Source organism: Pagrus pagrus (genome assembly GCF_965226575.1).
Source record: "Pagrus pagrus genome assembly, chromosome: 3".
In the NCBI taxonomy this organism is placed as follows: Eukaryota; Metazoa; Chordata; class Actinopteri; order Spariformes; family Sparidae; genus Pagrus; species Pagrus pagrus.
The window spans coordinates 7511666-7536570 of NC_140187.1; the positions used below are offsets into that span (position 1 = coordinate 7511666).

The 24905-nt window shown below is 40.8% G+C and overlaps 1 protein-coding gene across 4 annotated transcripts in view; it reads right to left on the minus strand.

The window, feature by feature from the left end:
• Positions 1 to 24905, minus strand: part of ephb2b (eph receptor B2b) — a 134434-nt gene that overhangs the window by 5372 nt on the left and 104157 nt on the right. Inside the window, exons 6-15 of one of the 4 annotated variants that reach the window (XM_084348885.1) lie at positions 20014 to 20138; positions 17909 to 18071; positions 15350 to 15458; positions 13473 to 13537; positions 11761 to 11874; positions 11353 to 11600; positions 5657 to 5872; positions 5096 to 5245; positions 2594 to 2787; positions 1605 to 1760 (exon numbers count right to left, since the gene is read on the minus strand). In XM_084348885.1, coding sequence (XP_084205011.1) covers positions 1605 to 1760; positions 2594 to 2787; positions 5096 to 5245; positions 5657 to 5872; positions 11353 to 11600; positions 11761 to 11874; positions 13473 to 13537; positions 15350 to 15458; positions 17909 to 18071; positions 20014 to 20138 — 1540 coding nt within the window. Of the gene's footprint in view, positions 1 to 1604; positions 1761 to 2593; positions 2788 to 5095; positions 5246 to 5656; positions 5873 to 11352; positions 11601 to 11760; positions 11884 to 13472; positions 13541 to 15349; positions 15459 to 17908; positions 18072 to 20013; positions 20139 to 24905 lie in introns of all 4 variants that reach the window. The other 3 variants (XM_084348883.1, XM_084348884.1, XM_084348882.1) reach the window with 3 other exon arrangements.

The window sequence follows — 24905 nt, forward strand, 5'->3', positions numbered from 1 at the left end:
TGAGTTTCACAGCGACGTTACAGAGGTGAACGCGGCAGTGCTCGGTGTGTACGGTTAAGGCTGTGCGTCTGTGAATAAATGGCACAACTCCTCATGACCCAGTCCAAGTTGTGTCTTTCTTGCAAGCTGCTGATTATAGTGAACGTGGTTAGCCAGGGAGTTAGCGACAACTTCGACCCAGGTCCATTTAAAGGGGCTCTATGTAACAGTTTGTAGTTATTCAAATGCATTATCACTTTGTTATTGGCCATATGTGAGCGGACTGTAACGTGACGTGAAAAATGAGACCTTCCACGTCTCTCTCGGTTTAATGCTGCTGGACTGTGGATTTCTTTGTAAAGGACCGGGGTCGGATTTTCCGCGACACACTAAAGAATGTGACTTTACGTACGTTCTCGAGTGGCTCGTCTCAGCGCCTCTCTCCACTCCGCTAACAGGGAGCAACCGTAGCTAACGTTAGTTTAGTAATGGAGCCTGCTAACATAAACTAAAGACACATCACAGAGCCCCTTTAAGGTGGACTGACCTTTAAGGTGGACCAGCTATTCTTATTCGAGTGACAAACAAACTTTGCTGGTGGAAATCCTGCACATTATTTTCTAAAATTCTATCTATCTATCTATCTATCTGTCTAAAAATATCAGCAACATTAAATAACGAGGTAACATATGGAGTTCTGACGAGGAGGCTGGCAGAAAACAGCTGAAACAAATCGTGACGACTGAAGACTGAGATGACAGTGAAGTAACAGGCGTGAAACACTGTCATACTGCAGAGAAGCAGCTGCGTGTTCAACCGTCTTTGAGGCCAGAAAGCGTATATAATCATAGAAAAATGTTTGGATGCCACTTCAGTGTTTATTTTTTCTGTGACTGACAGTTGTGGTAAGCCCCACCCAACTACTGCCACCAACACAAATGACTGCAAATTCACAACATCTCATTGACTCTAGTGTTTTGTAGACACGCATCATTCGTCTCGGGGTCATAAGCCAAATCAAAACTGCCAAAATAAACTGCGAGTTACACTGCGTAAGGAGGGAGTGGCATCAGCTCCAAACATAACTTCCTCAAACAGCTTTTTTGATCCACAGTAAAATAATAAAATTTCTTTCTCTTGATTCTTCTGAATCTCAACAGCAATCACACTTATTGGATTACACATTACCATCTGTTTTGTTCAGAGAATTGAAGCTCAACATCTTTGTGGGTTAATCTCTGGCTCGTGATACTGGAATGATTTCTATTGGGCATTTTTGACATAATGAATGATTTTTCTCCTAATAATTTACCCCGTAACCCAAAGTAACGATGTTTCCTCTCAGCCCTTAAACTGAGGTCATGGCGAGGCCTGCTAACACATGGCAGAGAATAAAGGGAACTGTTATGGCTTCCAGCTATTGTGCCCACTGTTCAGCTTTGTAACTGCAGTATTACGATCTGCTAATTACACACAGCGCAGCTTGTGTCTTTTATAACGGGCCAGAGGCAAAGTCTGGTGCTCGTTCAGGTTTTGGGGATATACGAGACTCAGCAAACCCGCCTCGTGAGATTGTTTTCCCCCTGCTTATCAGGCCCAGGACGGCAGGAATCATCAGCACTTACTCCATGGTCATCTGGGACACCACATCAAATGTAGAAAAGTCAGCGTTGGCGAAATTGTCTTTGTACTGGCCCATCTTGATGGCATCCAGCCACTCGTCCACAGTGCTGAAGCTGGAGAAGTCTGGGATGCTGCGGTCCAGGAGAGGGAGATGAACACTGAGGGGGGGGACACGAGAAGAAGCCATTACAAATAATGAAAATACAAAGTGGCATGTCTGACATCACAGCCAGCCCAGACCACCTGCGTGTGATTCAAACATGAATTATTACATTACATTTTCAAAAGGCTAGACAGAATCGAGAGAATCCCACTGGCCTTATCCATGAACCGACATTTTCCAAACTGATTCCTCATAAAGTGTGTTTTCCAAATGAAGTGATAGGCTTCAGGGAGCCAATATATCCACTCAGTGTCTGTGGAAAATCTGGCCCTCGGTCCTGCGCTCCACCACAAATGAAAGTACAGACAGGGATAATGGAAATCAGTAAACCCTGGCTCTCGAAGGAAACTAACACCCAGAGCAAAACGCTTCAAAATGTTTTGTTTTGAAAATTGCACAACTGCTTCAATCCAGGTTTCGCCCAAAGCGTTCGTGGGAAGGATCTGATCTATCAAACCAAAAGGCTTTAATTTACATAACCGCTCGGCGCCAGGAGAAACAAGAGACACAGTGTTCGGGAAAAAAGTGAGCCATGCTGCGGATGGCACTGTAGCAGCAGTATGAGTTTCCTGTTCGGAAGAGGAACGCCGATCAGATGCATAATATTGTTCTACATGCTATCCACATCAATGTGAACTGATGCTCAAACCAAAGGCCTGTGTTGTGGGCAGCCTATAGAGACAAGATATAACACACATGCACCCAGTGGGAACACAGTTAAGGCCACAGCATATGTTTTGACTCCGAGCGTTACTGGCAGACAATGCGAACACAAGTAAATCACATAAAACAAATTGAATTTAAATCAGCAGCCTTCCTGTCGCTCACCCTGAAGACAACGGGGTCATGGCCTTCAACGTGTTGGGATTGCGGATCATCTTGTCAAGGTTGTTGACGATCTGACTGAACTTGGGCCGGTTGTTGCGGTCCTTCTGCCAACAGTCCAACATGAGCTGGTGGAGCGCGCTGGGGCAGTCCATGGGAGGGGGCAGCCGGTAGTCCTGCTCTATGGCATTGATGACCTGCAGGGGGAGACACAGATCTCTAAGGGTTCCTATAAGGCTCTACAAAATGGAGATCGAATGATGGAGAGGAGACACAGTACACGATCCAGTGATGGACGATCAGATACTTTACTGAAGTAAAAGCAGCGATACAATAGTGTAAGATACTGCAGGAGTCCTGTACTCACAAGTCTTCTTGAAGCATCTGCAACTAAATATCCTTAAAGTATCAAAAGTAAATGTACTTTTTATGCTATAAAATGTCCTTCATGACTGATATATTTTTATATTTTTGATTACTTTATCATTAAAAGTAGTGTATCTGTGTGTCAGTAGCATTTTAGTGTTGAAGCTGGTTGGAGTGGAGCGAGTTTTAACTGCATTATAAACTGAGGTCTTAGTCCAAACAGTTATGTTGCTTCAAAGGGTCACAAGATAAACTGAAGGAGCTGGAAGATGATTAACTTGTTCTATGTTGATTTATTTGGACTTTTCACAAAACTTTGCTTTTTTTTGACACATATTGAACCCTTTTATTTTTATTTAAATCGAGCCATGTCAGAAATGTAGAGGGTTTTGGTGGATTGGCTAAGTAAACGGGGGCCCCAGATAGATACAGCTTCTTTTTATTAAAACCAAAAGGATTGGTAACGACTCAATTAATCTTTAACTAAGCAGTGTTTTCAAAGGCTTATTATATTTTCTATGTAAAATCTTAACCTGAAAAGTCGCTTTTATTACTGTACTATTTAATACTCACTATACTACAGCTGTCAGACAAATGAAGCAGAGAAAAAAGTACCAGAGAAGTATAAAGCAGCAGGAAATGGAAAAACTACAGCGAGGCTCAGGTACAGTAAATACCGATACAGATATATCTCTAATATTTTCATTATCGAATTATCATCTCTTGCTTATTTTCTAAATAAACGGATTAATCGTTTGGTCTAAAAATATCAGAAGAAAAAAACAAACAGAAAAATTCTGTCTTTTAATGTTTTGTCAGTCCAAAATTCAGAGATATTTATTTGGTAAGCTATAAAACAGAAGTAAACGAGTATCTCCATGTCTAAGAGGTTGAAAACAGTCATTTCTGCCATTTTTGCTTGAAAAATAACGTGAATGATTAATAGTAATTGAAAGTAGTTGGGGATTATTTTTCTGTTTATTGACGAATAGATTAGTCGACTAATCGTTGCTGCTCGAAATAAATTACTTTCCACCACGATACCTACACGTATACCCCACATTCTCTCAGGTTATATGAGCCCTGCTGCACTAGCTTTGATGTCTTTGGATAATAAGTCTAGTGTCATTCACAACAGTCGTGTCAAATATGCAGTAATTATTTGCACTACTGATGATCAAGAGCGTCTGTGCCTCTCACTATGTGGTGAAAAACAACTGCTGGAGTCATTACTGCACGTTACTGCCTATGAGTCAAAACTATTAAATTATATTTACAGTATTACTTAAACATATATTCATATTAATGTATAAATACATATATGTGTGCACAAATCAGCCCATTAGTTCTTCATGTGAAGTGTTGTTAAACACCAGTTAGGTCATTAAGAATATAAACTTTATTCCACCAACTTCACATCCTGCCAGCAGTGACCTCATCTCTGCCTCCACAAACTATTTAATGCTCTCTCTCTCTGTAAAGCCACATTAAAGCTTCGTCCGACTTGGCCGGTGATGTTGTTGGTCGGGGGGGGACACGCAGAGGTGGTGCACGGCTAACAGAGTGAGACAACCTGGAGGACACTTGTGACGAGGACGCACAATCCCCTGCTCATTACCAGAGCCATTAAAGGAGCTCCATTCAAACCCAGATTAATCTCATTCATGAGACCTCCAAACGAGGACCCCGATGGAGCAGAAACACTATCTGGAGCTGCTAATAAGATAACCGTTGAGGTCCTCAGTCCCTCTTAGCACATTAGTGTTCTCACTTTCAATTTGAAACTATTTTCATTATCTCTCTCTCCATAATTTGCTCTCTCCTCCGCTACCCAGAGGGAGATAGGAAATGGAGGCTCCAGTCAAGAGCAGAAATTGTCCACTGAGCACTGCTGTGCATTTCAAATGATCTGATTAGGTCTCTGTGGCGAGTGTGGGGGAATTTTCATATAAAACCCATGAGTGAAAGCTGCTGTTTAGCTAAAGGAAAGCAGACACAATGACAAAATTTATCTCCGTGGAGTCTGCGGCTGTAATGAAACTCATGAAGCAAAAAATCTACAGTACGTGTGTAGTGAAGCGTCGTTTCCAAAGAATGTTTAACTCAACACCAATGACTATAGGCAAGAGTAATACATACATCTTGATTGGTCATGTCCCAGTACGGCCTCTCTCCGTAGGACATGACTTCCCACATGACGATCCCGTAGCTCCACACATCACTAGCAGAGGTGAACTTCCTGTACTGGATAGCTTCTGGTGCAGTCCATCGGATAGGAATCTTCCCTCCCTGCAAACACAAAGGGCAACAACCTCGGTGAAGGAAACGAGACCGAAACCCGACCGTCACAGTGTCCTGACTCAGGAGAGAGACACTGTTCACGGCAACAATGCTGACGGTAATACAAACTGGGAGGTGGATATAACAAAACCCCTGGGAGTGAAGTGTGGTACATGAAATACTGCATGAGGAGGAAGGGAAGAACAGGTGAAGGGGTGATGTTTGTCTTGATAGGGAGAGCAGTGTGGGAGTGCACGTCAGACCTGGGTCAAATAAAACCAACTGGCAGGGCCGGATGAATGGGTCTATCAATCAGGGACGTTCAGATAGTGTCAGACAAGATGAAAAAAATACTCTATATTACACTTGTCTGACCCGACTCTAGATCTGAGGGGAATGTAAGACTCGAGTGTTTCTTACCAGAGCGCTAGTGTAGGTAGGGTCTGATGTATCATCCTCCAGGAAGCGCGAGAGGCCGAAGTCCGACACCTTGCACACGAGGTTGCTGTTGACCAGGATGTTTCGGGCAGCGAGGTCACGGTGCACGTAGTTCATGTCGGCCAGGTATTTCATGCCTGAGGCGATGCCGCGTAGCATACCAACGAGCTGGATGACAGTGAACTGCCCATCGTTTTGCTGTAAAACACAGAGATTGTCTTATAATACCTTCGTGCAAGGAGTGCTTCATAAAGAGGAGGCAATAACTGGATAATCGATTATTTATTTTATTTTCTATCAACCTTTATTTTACCAGGAATATTCCCACTGAAATTGAAATCCTGTTCAAGACTGCGGCATAAAAAGTTTCAAATAAAGAAACAAAAAACAAACTTAAGACAAACAACATATCTATTTTAAACAATTAAACAACTGTTTAACACAATTAAAGAATCTTCACGTAAGAAATAAGAATAAGAAATAAGCAACAGACTTAAAGAAATGAATTCTGCTTATTCAGCTCTATTTGAGGACATCATCTGGGGCTTTGGGAAACACGGATTGAGAAATTCCACCTTTTTCTGACATTTTTATAAACCAAACAACTAATTGATTAATCAGGAAAATCATCAACAGACTAATTAACAATAGAAATACTTAGCTGTAGCCTTATACATCTCAATATCATGCTGTCAGTACAGCAAGAAACTTGTTATTGTGCCTCATTAGTGTTGAGCTGAAGGGTTGAAAGCAGCACAGACTGAGACGATTTTATAGGAGGATTGTCTCAATCTAGTACGAACACAAAAAAAATATGCCACTAGAACTTGAAAGCCTCCACCTGGGAGAGTCATTCTCTCAGAGCTCTTCATCCATGCAGCCCATTTTAACAAAATACACCATTAATAATACAAACTGACTCCCACTTAACTCCTTTTAGTCAAATTATAAATCATTTAATTTTGACATGTCTGCTTGTAACCCAACCCATATGTGCTTAATGGTGAAAAGTTACTTTGTCGTATTAGTTTCCCTGAAGAGGCCCCGAAGGACAGTAACAGCGAGGTTCGGCTTGGTCTCAGGGCTGGGCAGGGCTAAGCTGGGTCTGGCTGGCTGTCTACAGCTGTTCCCCTCCACGGTTTGGTGAGGGCTTTACCCCATGCATGGGGAGCGTCTGGAGCAGTGGTGCAGCTGTGCCTCCAACTGCGCACACCTGCACTCTCCCCACCACCCACCACGACGTCCGGAGAACAGAAGATTCCAGAGAACGAGGCATGGCAGCTCGGGAACGGGTGTGGACAGACGGAAAGGCCAAGAGAGGGAATTGGAAGGGCAGGCGAGCAGAGCCCCCCGAGCAGAGCTATATTAACAGTCTGCATGACCGCTTTACTAGCCTATTTCTCTTTCAAACACTTGGCTGCTCATTAGCCGAGCGGATGCTTCTCCTCACGTCAAGCTGCTCTTCCTCGTGTACCACAGCAATTAAGCAGAATGCATTATTCATGAAACCTTTCTCACAAATACACATCGCCACCTAATCTGAGTGCTGTGTTTGCATATACTTTAATTGGAAAGATTCCTCCAAAGTCTTTGGGGTCAGGTTAGAGGGGAGAAAGAACCAGGGATTAATGGTACTGTGTGAATAAATAATGTTTTATACTACACATTTTATATCAAAGGTGGACTTTTCAGATCGATCTGTTCTCCCAATTCCTCGTCTCTCTCTACGCTGCACCTTTCTGCAGGGGAGACGGTGCAGACTGCAGTGCCCACTGTAAACAACCACCCACCAATCACCTCAGAGGAGACACAGGCCGTGTTCACACACTCTGACACCGTCAGCAATTGTTGTCATAAACTGTCACCGTGAGGTGCCGTAGAGGTTCGCTGTTGTTTTGAATACAATGTGCTGTCAAATATGTTTAGCAAACATCTACATATACACAAACACCCTTCACCACGAGATCAAATTCCAAAAAAGAGCTGATGCTTTGTGTCTCAGAGGTCGGAGGCAGAATGCAAATAAAGACTCGGTCTGAACAGTGTGCTGACAGGAGCTTGCATGTCGTCTTCTTGAGGAAGGTTTTGATGTAGGCTTGCAGCAGAGGGCTTAAACTGACTGTCAGGGCGGGTATTAAACTGGTGGAAATCATTTAAAGAGGCAGACACTGCATTCAGGCTTTCTGTTAAATTCTTCATTATTTCCATGAAACTAAAAGGTTCTTAATGTCTACATAATTTACTCTATACTACTTATCTGTATTCACAAAACACGACCTTGTACTGCACAATTCTGTTGTAGTGTAGTGAATCAGACAGTATAAACTGTTTTCTTCAGAAAAGGTGGTGGCTTAAAGGGTAACTATCAATTTTACACATTAAAGTGTGTTTACAGGTCTTGGGGAGTGCTACTGCATATGTGGAAAAAGTATGAAGCCTTTTGTGGCTCTTAATCTGATTAATAACCTCCAGTGATGTTACTCAGTGGCAGTTGCATTGTGGGTAATGTAGGCTCTAGTTTTTGAAAAGCAGTCCACTGGTCTAGCAATGCACTCTGATCCGATTGATACAGCAGAAACAGAGACATCGCCTTTTTCATTCCATGCTTTCGTCTTTCTTTTCAAATTGTGTTGCCTACATTACCCACAATGCAACCTAGCCACTGAGTGACATTACTGGTGGCAATTTATCTGATTACATGCAGCTTCCTCTGGAGCCACAGAAGGCTTTATATTACTTTTTTCACATATGTAGTTGTACTCTCACTTGTCAACACACTTTAATGTAAACAAAATAGTGGCATTACCCTTTAAGTTAATCTATAATGTGGCATTCTCACAGTACTTACACTGCCATAGTCTCTGTGTTACATTAAACAGAGAGTTCCCATTACATCATTTGCACTAAAAATAAACCTTTTTTTGGCAGAGATCATACATCTCAAATTTCCATAAATTAAAAGATCTTTTTTGCTCATTTCAAAAATGCAAAAAGAGCAATTAGGGGAGATGAAAGCATCCCAAAAAAGTCACATTAGCAAAAAATTTGTTTTTATTTCACTAACATCCCGAGGCAGATGGTAAAGGGCTGTGTGACATCTCATAGCCAGCTTCATTCTGATATCTGACATCTCATTTAAAGTCTTGCAAAGTGTGTGAATTATTTATGCGGGTTGTAAATGGGAGAACACGGTAGGTTCTCTGTAATATCCTCCTCTGGTTAGATTATGAAAATTAAAAATACCATAAACTTATGAGCGCTGCATATTTCGTGTCAGGGAGTCTGAGAAAAAAAAATGTGTGTGTGCGGTGAATGCAAAGCAAAAAACAAGTGAAACATCAAAGAGAAGCAAAGGTCCTGGAGTCTAACTAGAAAAACAGATCTATTTTTTGGATTATTGAACAATAAAATATAGAGAGAAGAACATTAAATAAATCAACACGAGAGGAAAACAGAGTCTGTGAGTGTTAATACTGAAGCGTGGTAGCATAGCTGAGAACAGCTCTACTTGGCTGACAATATTTTAACTACACAGGAGAGAAAAATAATTTGCTTGAAGTGGGATTACTGTGCATGAGTGTATAAACATGTCACATTATTAGACAAATAAGTGTGCAGGATTGCTGGTGTGAGTTAATGTGCAACAGGGATATGAGTCCTTATTTGTCAGATGTCTGAATAACTAAAGTTAAGTACCTCTGGGAAGAATGATTCATCTTCTTTATACAAAAATTACAAGTGTGCAGTTTACAGAATAGCAAGAGCACCATCTGCAAGTGTAACTTAAAATAAACTGTGTCTTAATTTGTAGCAGCTGAAAATCAAAACTGACCACTGTTGATTTCACTGGCTATAATAGGTAACAGCTAACTGTCAGTGGTACATTTACTCATTTGTATTTGGTTAACCTTAAGTCAGTGAGTTGCAGAAAAAACAAAAACACATCCTGTCTTTTATCTGGTTAATAATTTATGCTTGGTTGACCGGTCGATTGCCTCGCCTCAATTTCTGACAGACCGCTAGCAGGTAGCTCTGCAGTTGTCGAGCATAACAGACACTGATGGATGGAGTTGTAAGGAACTCCCATTAAACTTTTAAGATCATCGCATCATTTTTTTAAAGCTTACCACAATAAAAGCCTTTGAGCAGAGACCTGAGGGTTTGAAAGCAGTGATGCAGCTCCACCCGTCAGTCTGTGAAGCTAACGTTAACGTTAGCTCAAGCTGTTACAGTGCAGAGCTGTCAACAGCAGCAGTAGGTTTTGTCAGCCTAATATCAAAACATTGTCAGATGTGCTGAAGCAGTTTGTCATTATTACCATACAGATAACTAGTTTTACCAGTAAATACGACACTAATTTCAAATATTATGATTACATTTTAATATTATTGATGTCTAATGAATGGAAACCCTAAACAGCCATGGATCAAACATGTTATTTCCTCTGTTTTCCCGTGATGACAAGTTAAATTTGATTTGTTTTCTCGATATTATGAGTTATTTATGTCATTATCACAGAATAACAAACATTATTGTCCTGAGATAACAAGGTCATTTATCATGAGTAAATGACTTTATGGGATTCATGAGAGTGGAACATTACATACCCACACTGCTTATGTACGAAGTGCTGGTTTCCACACTTACTTTTTAGAGCGAGGAGTAGCTGGCTAGAGTTTTCCTTATGCTATGTAGCCCTATGTTAGTCTGTGACGGATGTAATAACTAAAATGCTTTAATTGTCAATTCTGTGTACATACAGTGATCGACTCGTGGCAGATGCACGACTGTTCAGTAGGCTACAACCTCTTGTTGTCACAAGAAAAGAAACTATCCACATTGGTGGGTGTTTGAATAGTATTCCTAACAAAGTATGTATATAAATGCATTAGACTGATGCAGTCTTACGCATTGATCAATAACAGGTACTCATTAATTTGAAATTTCATCTTAAATCAGTTGCGGTTGTCAGGATACCATGTTTGCATGCTGTCATGGGACTGCTGATCTAATAAACATAAAGTTACAAGCGATAAAATGGAAGGACCTTTTGTTTTCTCGTGATAACGGATAATTACGAGCTTGTTATCTCGAGATATTGGGTTAATTTAGAATGACATGGAGTAATCTGTTATCATGTGAGACTGATCTTTGCTTCATTGAGATAACGTAATAATTAACTCCTGATCTCAGGATAATGGCATTAAAAATATAATTGCACATTTGGCCATTTAGGGCTTCTGCACTAATGTCCCACTAATGTAATATTTTCATAAATGTGAGCTAAACTGATTAGTTTTCCAAGAGACACCACTCACCCTATTACAAGATGATTTTGAAGCTGTTATTTTGACCCTAAACAGTTACATAATGTTGCTTTTAAAGCTGATGTTTCTCTGTTTAACTGGTTTAAAATTAAGAGCCACTGGAGGACAAGCCAATTAATTAATTTAAACTATCAGATTGAAGAAAACCAATTAGCTGTGTGATTATACCGGGCACTTCCTGTTTGATAATATACAGAGCACAAATACAGGCCTGTAATTGAATTGGTATAAAATTGAATTGGTATAAAATAATCACAAATTACATCTCAACCGCACTATAAAAAGCAATAGCAACAACATGTTTTGACAGAAAACACAGGAACAACTAAAAATAAACATCTGATTGCTTACTCTGAGGAAGGAGTCCAGAGATCCGTTCTCCATGAACTCAGTGATGATCATAACAGGACTGCTCTTGGTGACCACGCCCTCCAGGTGAATGACGTTAGGATGGTCGAACTGCCCCATGATGCTGGCCTCGCTGAGGAAGTCCCGCCTTTGCTTCTCAGTGTAGCCAGACTTCAGAGTTTTTATGGCCACAAACATCTCCCTTTTGCCAGGGAGCTTTAGGTTACCGCTGCACACCTCGCCAAACTCTCCTGTGGGAAAAAAAAAGCAGTGGTTCTATTACGCTCGCAGTGTTATGAGCAAGTAAAAGTAAGCTGCTTTTGTGCATCCACTTGTACTTGGAAATCAACTTAAACCAGCCTATTTTACAGTGCTGTATTCCATGCACGTTTCAGTCAGATTTTCCATTACCTGCACCAATGACCTGTTCAATCTTCACACAGGATATATCAATCTCCTTGGCAAACTCCCTCACAGCCTCGTTGGGGTCCTCATATGTGAACGGATCAATATAAATCTTCATTCCTGGAGTCACTTGGAAAAAGGAAAGAGCCACTATAATATTTGATTCTGCTGGTCATGCTTACACTCCTGCAGGCTTGACAGTCAAATTCATTCAGGCACATTCACAATCAATTCACTTTGCATTCACACTCACATTCCCGTACAAGTGTGTGATTTCTTGCATGACATTCAGGCGTTGAAGGTTAAAAGACGGAGGCGGTAGTGGAGTAAGAAATGGTGGTTATGACTAGTGCTTCATGGCTATTGTGTGCAGCTTTTCAGCCAGCAAGGACATGGTACTGCCAGTCTTCTTAGGTGTGATAAGGCACGTTAATATATATATGTATCATCGCCGGTGAGTCATAGTGCCATTAACACTCAGGAGAGAAACCTGCACCCTATATCAGGATCGCTCAGCTCCACTCCAAGAAATAAATTGGCTCTCCTAAGCCCTGATGCCAGGTAAATTGGCTTAAGGTGGCCTTTAAGTGTTCAGGGACTTAAGTGTCCCGAGTTTTAAATCCGATTATTCGGCTCTCACCTCCACATCAGGCTTGAGGCTATTTGAATGGATACTGAACTCATGTCTAGGCTGCTGCTGCAGAGCAGGAAGAGCATGCACACCGCCTCAAAACCTGGCACGCTACGCTGACGAAACGTGCTGCAGAGATGAACAGATGGAGAGGATCTGACCAGGCAAAACCCCCCATTACTAAAACCCTACAATCTCTTCCTAAGCTGTAGCACTGTTTGACAGACCACCCTCATATATGATGGCAGAGACCACCAATAACAGGGGCAGAAGTCTGAACTGTTACTGGCGTGAGAGGACACGACGCACCCAGGGAACACGTGGCTTCTGCTGTTAACTGCTGTGGAATACCTGAATCACAACCTGGTCTTCTTAGCACAGCGTGATCGGATTATATCGAGAAAGCTATTACCTTCGGAGAGGAATTAACATAAAAAGGATGAAGCCGGGTAGTAATTACGCAATCAAATAAACAAATTAAGACGGGGTCATACACTGAAGAAGGGAAAAGATCTGCTTTTTTCCAATCATGCAGCAGGAAGATGGATTAACTTTAATATCTTAGACAGAGCCATGGTGAAATTACTTCTCTGCTCTCTCTCTCTCCCAGATTTATTTCTGAATTATTGCCATTTAAGCTCTGTGCTTCTGCACTGTATGACGGGAGAAAGTCATTGAGAAATTCTAATCATTCACCAAGTCTTTAGAAATTTTCAACAATGGCAAATGACTCATGTTGCATTAGCATGCTAATAGCTTTAAACGTTGAGTGAAGACTGACCCATTTCCACCACAATGGATTTAGTTAACTATGAAATGTGTTGATGCGCACAACACAAACTTCAACACAGGTTTTGACGTGTTTAAATCCAGAGTCAAACAACAGGCAGGATTACTCGCAAGTGGGGGGGACGGGTAAATGAAGCGGTGGTGTGCTGGGCCGTAGCCAAGGACACCAGCATGCAAGGTGGTAGCCATGGAGACAGGTGTGTGATGATAGCCATGGAGATGACTGTGTGAGATGGTTGTCATGGAGACAGGTGTGCGTGGTGCTGGAGGAGGCAGAGTGGAGTGGTGGTTTACTCACTGTGGCCGCTGGTGTAATGCTGCAGTTTGTCTGTGTATTCTGAATCGGCCCTGTCAAAGCCACGCCTCCTGGGGAAAAGACAAAGAACTCTAGCTCCGGTTCAAAGAGAGGAAGCGGGGAGGGGCAGAAACACAGATCAAACACCCCCAGGTGTACCTACACTAAAGATACACCAGCTAAGATCACATGCAGAGCCAGGCCTTTGTAGACAGAGGAGCTGGCAGTTGTTTTTTTGCTGCAGTGGAAAAGGCAGCCCAACATTCAGTCACACTACACACCTATCTTTATTTTGCTTTCTAGTGCAGTACAGTTAAATCCCTGTTAGGTAAACATGGTGAGCATGTAAATACCACCAGCTTTCATTTAAAAAGGGCGGATGACATTGGGTTGTGTGATGCATTGTGGGACAGTAGAGTAAATAAAACAATGATCTATGAGACAAATGACTTCATCATAGCCAGGGGGAAAATGCTTAAACGTCCAATATAAAGTAGTGATGCACTGATCCAATCTGCATGAGTATTAGGGTTGTTATTGACTTTATTAAACAGACCTGGCATCGACCAGGTGTGACTGATCCACATTAAATACGACGTCTTTGTCAATGTCATTATAAAACTCAGTGTTGTTTGTGCTGACTCAGTTTTTAGTGCTACAGCACTTTTACATTAAAATAAACAGAAAAAGGGTTAAAAACTGACTTTTACAGATTTTATATTTAAAAAAAAGAGCATTAATATTGTATCAGGAATCCATGTTGGCAGATATCCAAAGTGAAGGAATCTGAATCTTTATTGGAACAAAATTTAGATCACTGCAAAATAACGTGTATATCGGTCGATATATCGATATCTGTATTTTTTTACTCCCTAATATCAGTGTGAGTATTGGCTAAATGTCGAAACAAATTGCATGAGTTTGACTATACAAGGCAGGTAATATGTCTTGTGAGGAAAAGTCCAATTTCCAAAAGAACATTTTTATTTTTACTTTTTTCATATTAACTTCACACTCCTTTTCATGATGGGAACAGTTTTTATTCAACACTACCTTCACCACCATGTTTTAAGAGCACATCATTTGTCTGCTGGAGCTGCTGTCGGCTACGTTTTAAGAGGCCAACAGTTTGACAAAGACGTTTAAAATATCTTTTAAAGTTCTGCTATCAGGCCATCACAGTGCATTAGAACCTTTTTATCTCTTTGACTGACTTTGGCTCTCAATCATACACTCTTTCATTTTCTTCTGGCAATGTTCACAAACTATCCCACAATCCAGTGCTCAACCTGTGTCATTAAGCAGTCGTAATCCAAGAAGTTGAAATACTGCTATATGCAAAACAGTCCAACTCCCATCCAAGAAATAAAATACTAGGGGATATCTACGAGCAGAATCTTCTTGTACATTCTTCTGTGAATCAAAACACTTTAGAGGATCTAAGCTACAGTTTTAATGTGAGTGGGCCCAGTGGGAACTGAAATCCTAACCTTGGCAGAGTTACAAACATTCGATACACACTGAGCAGAGGCACCTACAGAGCTTTAATGTTAGCAATGTTGACTTTTATATAGTATTTCTGCTGCTGAAAGACTGGAATGTATTAAGAATTAATATATTTGAAGCCTGCTGGGTTTTATCTCTACAGCTCACATCTTGAGTATTAATCAGAATCAGAATCACTGGCAAAGTATGTGTGTACATACAAGAAAGCTGACTCTGTTTTTCTGTTTCTCTTAGTCAAACAAGAATACGATTGTGAAAGCAAACAGACTTCATGCTGTGTCACTGAATAAAAGCACAACTTAAAAAGGAGAAGTCCACTTTGCCAGCTCGTGCAGATGATCAGTTTTAAAAGAACTGGGACAGGACTGACTCACCGGTTACACACGATGATGATGACGACCACAGCGATGAGAAAGACCAAGCCTGCGGCTGCAGAGCCGATGATGAGCGGTAGCTTCTCCTGAATACTGGTGTTGTATTCCTCTATAAAAAGAAGAAACACATACATAAACATAAGGCCATGTGCACACACACACAGAGTCACAAGCTGAAACATATGGACGAGCATCTGAGCCACTGCATATGGAGGGAGCAATGGGTGACAGACAGACATACGGCTGGATGAACCAATGAGCATCTTGGCATCTTGACTGGCTGCAATGGACCATTTTCCAAAGCACACTGAATGTGCTCAGATGCCGTGGATACGGACAAATCATCTGGCAGAAAGCGTGTGAAGTGAGCAGAGAGAGCATGTTTGGGTGAGACCCAGACTGATCAGGCAGCCAAGAGCAGGAATCCAGCTACTGAATGGGCACACAGAGGCAGAGCCAGACACTTCTCTTGAGCACTGCGAATGACACAATTTAAGCCAGACACACGAGTTGGTGGGTTCCCCTCGATGTCCCATGCTTCCGGATAGTATAAATAATTGGTAGATGCCGTGTTGGTAACACTTTATAAACACAGTATCAGTATTTATTAAATGATTAATAAAACACTATAATGTAGTTGTAGGCAGATATAAGGACAGTGTATATTAATGTATAATATACTTTTTATTCTTATATGATTCAGCTGTGTTGTGCTTTATTATCATGTATTATTTGTTTTTACAATGGCCTCCACTAATGTGTTGTTTTGTTGACGAATACATTAATGGACACTTCTGTTTATATCACTGATGTCCGATCAGGAGTCCATATCTGCAGAAACCCAGAATTAAGGGATCAGACCTTTTATCAGGAAAGAAATTGTTTTATCTAGATGCGGAAATTAATTTTAAACAAAAGTAATTAAAATTACACGACTGGATCAGAAACACACAAGTCAGAGGTATTGCAATAAACAGAATCAAACAGAAAATTATAGTATGTTATTATCCATTTATGTTTTTATAGTGCTCATAAATGCTAAATAGGGGGATTAAAGTGAAGTGACTCACATCTCTGACCAGAGAGGATCAGTTGGATTTTTGAGGTAGCATTGGCAAAAGAAATAAGAATTTATTTGTGTTTATTTTGAATATTTATTCAGATTTAAAGCAACACTGTAGTTTAAACTTATTTTCTATTGTCTGCGAGGAACTTATTTTCACTTTCTATATAATTTTCATAGCTTTACTTGTCACTTAAGTACAGTGTTGAATTGAAACTATGATGACGTCTCCTTTTGCAGCAGAAAACAACTTTTGAGCCGCATGGCGACATAAAAGTCCAGGTGAAAATCATTTCTAACTGATCTGCTTTTCTTTAAAAAGAGAAACAAATGTTTTTTCTGTAAAAAAAAACTGAAAACAAAGAGCCTTGTATATCCTCAGTTTGCTCAATATTTACAGTTATGAGTCAGTTTAGAAATATTTTTAGCGCTGGGATCTGTGCGTGTGGCAGCATCGAGGATGTCTGTATGGGAGTTCAGGCTAATGTTGTTTCCCTACAGTCATGCAAAACAATTCGTAACAAATGTAATTAAAATAATACTTCTGAATTTGTTAGTGTTTATTTTGAATATTGACTCAGATTTAGAAATATTATATAATTATAGTGCAAACACAGGAGTTTAATCTCCTTGTTTTACTGTCTGAGAGAAACTCATTTTCACTTTCTGCTCATTTTTATTCACTTTTTGTTGCATTTTCAGAGCTTTATTCAAAACTAAATTACAGTGCTTACATTAAAATAAACTTTACTTTCTGACGCAGGAAACAAACTTTTAGGACATAAAATCCAGATGAATATCACTGAGAACTAATCTACTTTTCTTAGAAAAAGATTTTCGGTAAAAACCGAAAACAAAGAGCCTTGTATACCCTCAGTTTGCTCAATATTTACAGTTATGAGTCAGTTTTGATATATCTTTAGTGCTGGGATCTGTGCGTGTGGCAGCATCAAGGATGTTTGTATGAAAGTTCAAGCTAATGATGGCCCTGGGCACTGCAGGCTGAAGGAAATGAGATGTTCAGCGGGGAAAACCCAGGCCTTGGCTCTAACATTAACCTACATGACTGATGTTTACTGAATGTTCCTTCTTCTCCCAGTCGTGTCACAGTAAGATAACACAACTCCGACCTCATCTTTGACTTCAAGGCTCATGATGGCAAATGGCAAAAAGACATTCCTTTTAATGGAAAGCATTTGTGTACCACATAAAGGAAAAAATCTTGAATGCAGAAACATAAATAATGAAATAATTATATGAATTTTATGTGTGGGATGCTTCCTATTACTCAAAAAGACACGATGAGCATAATAATATAATTTTGGAGCCACACTAATCTGTTTTTGGAGAATTTGAACTGTTTACTTCACAGCATGATTCCCTTTCATTCCCGCAGCTGTCTGCATCCATATTATACTACATGGTGTGTCGATGGGCCACGCATGAGAGGTGATAACAGCCCTGCGTGCTTTGGTGAACGTTGGCTGAATTCTCACCCTCAGTCATGGTCTGAAAGTACAGTTTGCCACTGTAGCGTCCAAACCCAGCCACGGTGCGGGCCCGGACCTGGAACACGTAGATGCTTCCTGGCTTGAGTCCACGGATGACCACCGTGTTGGTCTGGCTCCTGATGGTGCTGGAGTTATATTCTGATTGGTCCTAGCATGGAAAAACAACATGTTAAACTTAGTTAGATGAGTAATTATAGTGCAACTGAAAAGGCTAACAATTATGAAATGCAATAAATTACATATTAGGTTAAGATCGAGGACTCGGGAACGAATGAGTTCACCCAAAATCAAAAAATCATATTTTTCTTCTTACCTTTAGTGCTATGCATCCATCTAGATAGTTTTGGTGTGTGTTACAGAGTTTGGAGATGTCGGTCTTAGAGATGTCTTCCTTTTCTTATAGTAAAAAGTGACAGTCATGTCTCTTTTCGGAAATCATGACCGGATTACTCAAGATAATCCTCAAACCTAGTTCTGAGAAGTTTCATGTAGGAACTATTACTGACTGCCAAACTACATCTCTCAACTGTATCACCGTGCACAGTGAAGCATGCATCTACTCATGGATATAAACTATCATGTTAACTAGCTTGGTTAGCTTAGGTAGCTAGCCGACAATCCATGAGTAGATGCATGTTTCCTTCTGCGCTCCGATATTAGTGGCCGGTCTGGAAAGAAAATAGTTTCTACATGAAACTGCTCACTTCAAGGTCCATGGATTATCTTGAGTGTTCATGATTTCTGTAAAGATACATTACTGTTGAGTTTTGTTTGTTTTTTATTTACAAGTGCCATCTTTATTGAGTGCAGGCAGACATCTATACGGCTGATATCTCCAACACTCAGCAACATACACCAAAACAATCTGGATGGATAAATACTATAGCACTACTGTATCTTTGATTTTGGGATGAACTGTCCCTTTAAGGCCTAAAAAGACATCAAAATTATCTCAACAAAAGCTCAGAATTTTTGCTTTTAACACTGGGATGTGTTTTTTTTCTTCCATTTTAATGTGAATATTAACGATGGAATACATGAAGACATCTATAGGTGGGTAATACTGCAAACGCCCTGTACTGGGCACAAAATGCACCTAACATCACATACAGATTAAGTCCTGTTCTGCTGTAAAAATCTTTAAAGCACTGTAACTGAAACATTGAGAGCTGAAACGGTACAGAATATAAAATACTGAACACTACATTTATTTCACAAACATCCACAGTTAACCACCACAGAGCTGAATTACGTGCCACCACAAATATCATAATGTTTGATAAAGCAGCAGGGTTGAAAGAGTCGCTGCAGTTAAGAAGGTATATTTGGTGGCAGTTTCAGGTCAGGCGGCTTTTCTGAGCCGTGCCGTCTGATGATCAGAGCTGTGTTTCGCTGCCATACTCCTTCTCTCCAGAATGCTGACAGGTTTGAGAGTGCAGGCTGAGACTCTTTTAGCTGCTCCCTTCAACCCACTGCTCAGCGCGCACTTCTGAGCCACAGCAGGGGCCGGGACAATTGTTTTGACAGCTCTCTCCAGCAGTGTCAGAGACGGGGAATTATACTCAAAAGTGGAACGGCTCAGCATGTAGACAAAAGCTCGACAAATGCTGCGTATATGTGCGCGTGCACACGTGTGCGATTGTATGTATTATAGTGATCATCGTGCTTGAATCAACGCACAAATGTGACTGCGAGTGTTCTTGTGAGAAAGTATGCAGATCTGTTGGAGCTTGCCCCTTCAATACTATTTTTACAGAAGCCAATGCACCATTGTTTCAACCACAAGTCTCTGCGCATCAATCCCCAATGGCCCTGCTGCAGGGCTGAGCGTGGTTTCCTTTCCCAGTGACTGACCGTGATTATAATTGAAAGAGAATGAGCAGAAGTTCTAAGCAATGTTCAGAGGCTCTGTCTGAATGCCTCCCAGGATGTGCTGTAATGTTGAATTTAAATGCAGAGCAAAACAAGAGTAAGTTTCTACCATTAATGTTTAATTTATTAAGCTGTATAGGGAGAAAAGGAAGTGGAACTTGTGTTTATATGGATCAGTGAGGGCTCAGTGGACGAATGTGTTGCTGCATGACTGATACCTTTTCATAATACTGTAGCTCATAGTCCAGGATGACTCCATTAGGCTGATCAGGCTGGGACCAGGAGAGGGTGATGCTGTCCACAGTACGGCTGACCTGGTGCATTATAGATACCGTAGATGGAGCTGTTAGGAGACAGAGACAGTATGTTAAGGGTGCGGCACATCAATCACGACCGATTTCACAGTCACGCACAGAGGACTTTACAGCATCTTTACTCTCACAGGTTCTGCAAAGGTGTAATGCTGTAAAATCTAAGTAATATACTGCAGTCTCCTTTCAGAGAGTCGCATGGGTAGACAGTTATCGCAGGCTGGCATGTCACAGCACTGGCTAAACCACAAAGGCTGCCTCGTGGGACTTCCCAATGTCAACTAATTTGCACTTGTCATACTGCTGATAACAGACCACCTTTTTCATATTAATCATTTTTAAGAGCACAATGTATCACATGAAATAAGAATGTCGGCTACAAAAACTAAACAAGCGTCAATCACAAGACTCACAGACATCCTTTTGTGAAGCATTTTAGTCCCCCGCATTCAAATCTTATTTAGTTGAAGTTGTTTATGCTTATTTCCTTGTTGATGAGAGCTTAAAGGCCCATAGCAGTGCGTGTCCATGCAAAATATTGCATGTGTTTTAAATTTCTACTAACTGACAACAATATTTTCCGAAGTAATTGTTTTTTTTGTTTTGTTTTTACCTTCCAGGCAAACATTTGTTCCCTGTCCATCTCAGAGCGGTATGAGAGTCAACATTCGGATGTTTCAAAGCTTCCTTTATATTGGTAGGGGAACACAAAGATTACCTCATCACCCTCTGACAAACAGAGTTAAAGTTAACTTTTTGCACACACACTTTTTTGCTTGTTTGCCTTCTAGATTAAACATTCGAGGCATTAAAAGAGCTCATTAGTAAGATAATTTGGCAGATAATTATTATCCATTTGAAGTTTGCAGCATCCGAAAAAACACCACCAGCTGCTCCCAGCAACTGCTCTGCCTCTCACTGATAATGCAACTTCACAAAAAACAAGGTAGGAGACTGCTGACTGTGATGGATTACCTTACTAAATTCACTACGAGTTGATTTTTAAAGCATTGTGACATGAACAGGAAATAAATAGGTCTCGTGACGAAGGAGGATTAAATTAAAATCTAGAGGCCGATGGATATATACGTAGAAATATCGGTGTTGGCGTATATGTTGTCCGATATGCGCCAATATGAAAACTTATTTTTAGAAATTATAATGCAGTCAAAGATGCTTGGACTGTAAAATATCCTCCCTCCCTTAGATAGTCCTGCAAATTCCCCAAATGTTTCATGGCCAGTGATCCCAGTTGGACAAGTTGACTTTTTATGTAGCTTACATCATACAGTATGTGCGGTAGGTTTATGTTAAATACTATATCCGTCATTTAACACAAAACATTTGCTTGTTTTGGGATTTTTTTTCTCTAGTCACTATATTAGTCATGCATTTCCTTAAAGCAATATTTTTACACTGGAAAAAAGTAGAATAATTTCACCCCATAGCTTGATTTATTTGCATATTATCAAGCAAACACAAAGTGAGGACTCAGTAGTAGACTTAATGGCTTGTTCCATCATGGGTGGCCTACTATAGTCGTGCATTGTACATTCTTAGCACAACCATGAGGTCAGAGGGGCGTGATCACCTCAAGTCCTCCAACAACCATTAAGATTAGTTCAGGGTGCCGTGGGTCAGTGTAAAGCTAAGAGAAGCTGAAGATAAAAAGCTCTGTCTGGGGAGCCTGGCAAAGGCCTGTAGGCCTCTGCGTCTGAGCCCTCTCTGTATGTGTGAAAGGGTAGGGTGGGTTGGGGAGTTAGAGAGGGAGGGGTGCTGGGCAAGATTTATGGACACCAAGCCCCACGCTCATCCCCTACAGGCCCGTGCTGCACACACACGCAGCCCTCAGCCAGCAGCACAGTGGCTCCCCTGAGTCCCGGCAATAAAGAGAGAAGTCTCTCCACCGGCACGCGTTCTCTATGGAAAATCCACTGACTGGGAAACTACGACTGACACGCCTCTATAATCTAAGACTCTGGGGCTGCATGTGTGTGGCTTTTAAATCTTCTGTATATCATATTTATTTTGCTGTTCATGTAAAGAAATGCTTACAGTAGCATCAAGTAGTCATGTTGCAACTACTGTCCTGAAGTAGGGGAGAAATTATAGTGTGTAGGTGACCACAGTGAGTCGAGCCAATGATAAAAAAAGTGTCTTTTATAACCTTACTCATTCTCATCAGCTAATCAGCCCTGCTTCGTGTGCCCTATGACCCCAACAGAAGCATCCATCTGAGGCAACAAATTATGATGTGTCGTATAAACGGTGATGGTCAAGGGAACTGAGTATGTCCTCATGTGCTGCTGCCAGCAGATAATAAATAGCTGTTCTGTATTTCATCTCAGCAGAGCACTTACATCACGATGGCCTGCGACCCTGCAGCGTACATGCATCATGCCCCCTTCCTGGAGCCGGAGGTACAATAATGTATACAGTATCCAGTCAGGACACCAGTCACAGGAATCTCCTCCATCTCACTGTACTCGCTAGTTTGTTTGCAGTCACAAGACGACAGCCTAATAAGGCAAATAGTTACTCTAAGGGGAACTCACGAGTATCCCATTACGGATGTACATATAGTCAAGACTGCCACATGGCCTTTTCCTGCATAGCATTTCCATTAAACACACGGCACAGCCATGCCTAGTAACCTGATCCAGGGCCAGAGAAACAAAGGCAGCTCATGTATTCATGTACAAAGGATGGACACATGCCAACATGAAAAGCTGTTGGAGGAGAACACTGTGGTTTTCTTGTGCTAAAGGACAACTTCCAGACAGCGGGGTGGCAGTCGCCATGTCTGAGCTCAAGGAACCGATAAGGCTCGGTGTATCAGATTAAATTAAATGAAGACGTGACTTTTAGTGCGACTGCGTAGAAAAAACAGAAAGTGTTGAAACATTCGGCTTGTAGAGAAAACAGCGATCCAGCTGTGTTGTGTATTTCAAGTCAATTCAGAACACGCATTTCAAGCTAAGCTGACATTCCACCAATTGACTGAGGAATGTAGCGGTATGCCAAGTCGACGTTTCATTGCAGTAGGGCCTACAGCAATGATCCACATATGAAAACCATTTTCCTACATCTAATTCATGTACTCAGAATCTACAAGTCTCCATTGTACTCCGAAACTTCAAGTGTACCTAGAATATTCCCCCCCCCCCGACTTAATCTATAATTTAAAGGGCTGAGTAAATACTTGGTTTTCATTGTGTCAACAGCAGTCACTGAGTTATGCCGCTAAATACATGCTTTAGTTGTTTCAAGCCATTTTCTCTGTTGTTACAACAATTATTTTTAAATCATGTGGATTGCACCTCATTTAAGACAATTAGAAATTAAAAACAAAGATGTAAGGAAGTTTCCCAGTCAGTTATATAGTGGAAGCCAAGTCATCATAAACCATGTCAAGTCAGATCAATTTCTTCAAAGTGGGCAAGCTCCACTTTCACTGTGGATTCACTGTATTTATGGGTTGTCTCGATGAATGCTCTATTCATGTTCTTAAAACTAACGAAGCGGTTATAATGACAAAGACAGGGATTGTAAGTTTATATAATTAAATTAGATGGCTGAATTGAAAAGATAAATGGCCTTGATGAATACGTCTCTAACTTTCCCATATACCACAGACAGAGAGAGAGAGAGAGAGAGAGAGAGAGAGAGAGAGAGCGGACAGAGGAGACAAAGCCATGAGGGAAACTTTTGCTAATCATCACAGCAGATAAAATATATTAATCTCAAGAACATTTTCATGTCCAAAGCAAAGCTTGGAAAGCAACCGCTGATGATTATTAATGTTACATACAAGGCATTTTAAATTTCCCTGTTGCTCAGACACACACTACTCAACCCACACACTCAGCATGATGTGTTTAACACCAGGTCAAATATAAACAGACTGTGTTTGATTTTTCAAAATCTCCAAATATATTCGAGTCTGCAAACAGCTCAAAGACAGGGCTAGCCAATATGCAAAAATAAATCATATTGTGATTATTTTCAGAGATACTGTGATTGCAATATAGAGGCGAAGTCAATCTCCTTCCAGTGGACCAACATCGGGCCTTAAGTCACAAAAAATATGTATGGAGACAATTCAAAACTCAAGAAAGTCACAATTTGTCATAAAACAAATAAATATGACTCATGACTGAAACCTTGTAGAGTCGGTCCTGTATATTAGCTGGCTCCCAACATTGACTACACCACATTTCACACCACTGCAGCTGCCAATATTGCCAGATTTACTCTGCTTTTCACCTTTTTAAACTATTTTTCTCTGCCAAGGTGACGGCCATGTTGGTGTGACGATGTAGTTCACAAGACTAAATCGTGTTTTACCATCTGTACAACAAAGTGAAACTTTCTTGACTTGAAAAATTATCTTTTAATTGACAAAAATCACATGTGGGACTCAAAAATGTATTTGTCTCTTGCCATCGACTACTTCACAATTTTTTTCCCAAAACAAGGTCCTATGGGGCACAATGGAAGTAGTGGGACTTTGCCTCTCTGTATGAGTCATGGATGTAGTGGGAGTGGTAATTGTTGAATTTCATTTTTGCTGAAATAATATAAAAATTATGATGATCTGATTTTGGCTGGAGTCTGTACCAAGCAAGCATGTTCCTTTATGTCTGGAAAATATGATTTGTATTGGCAAGGCCGTCTCTGTAGCTCCACAATGATTCATTTGTTTTGACAAACTTTATCCTCATCAAACAAATTGCAGCTCTTTAGCCATACTTTAATTTCATTTTTATACTTCTATTAATTGTTCAGCCCTACTCAAA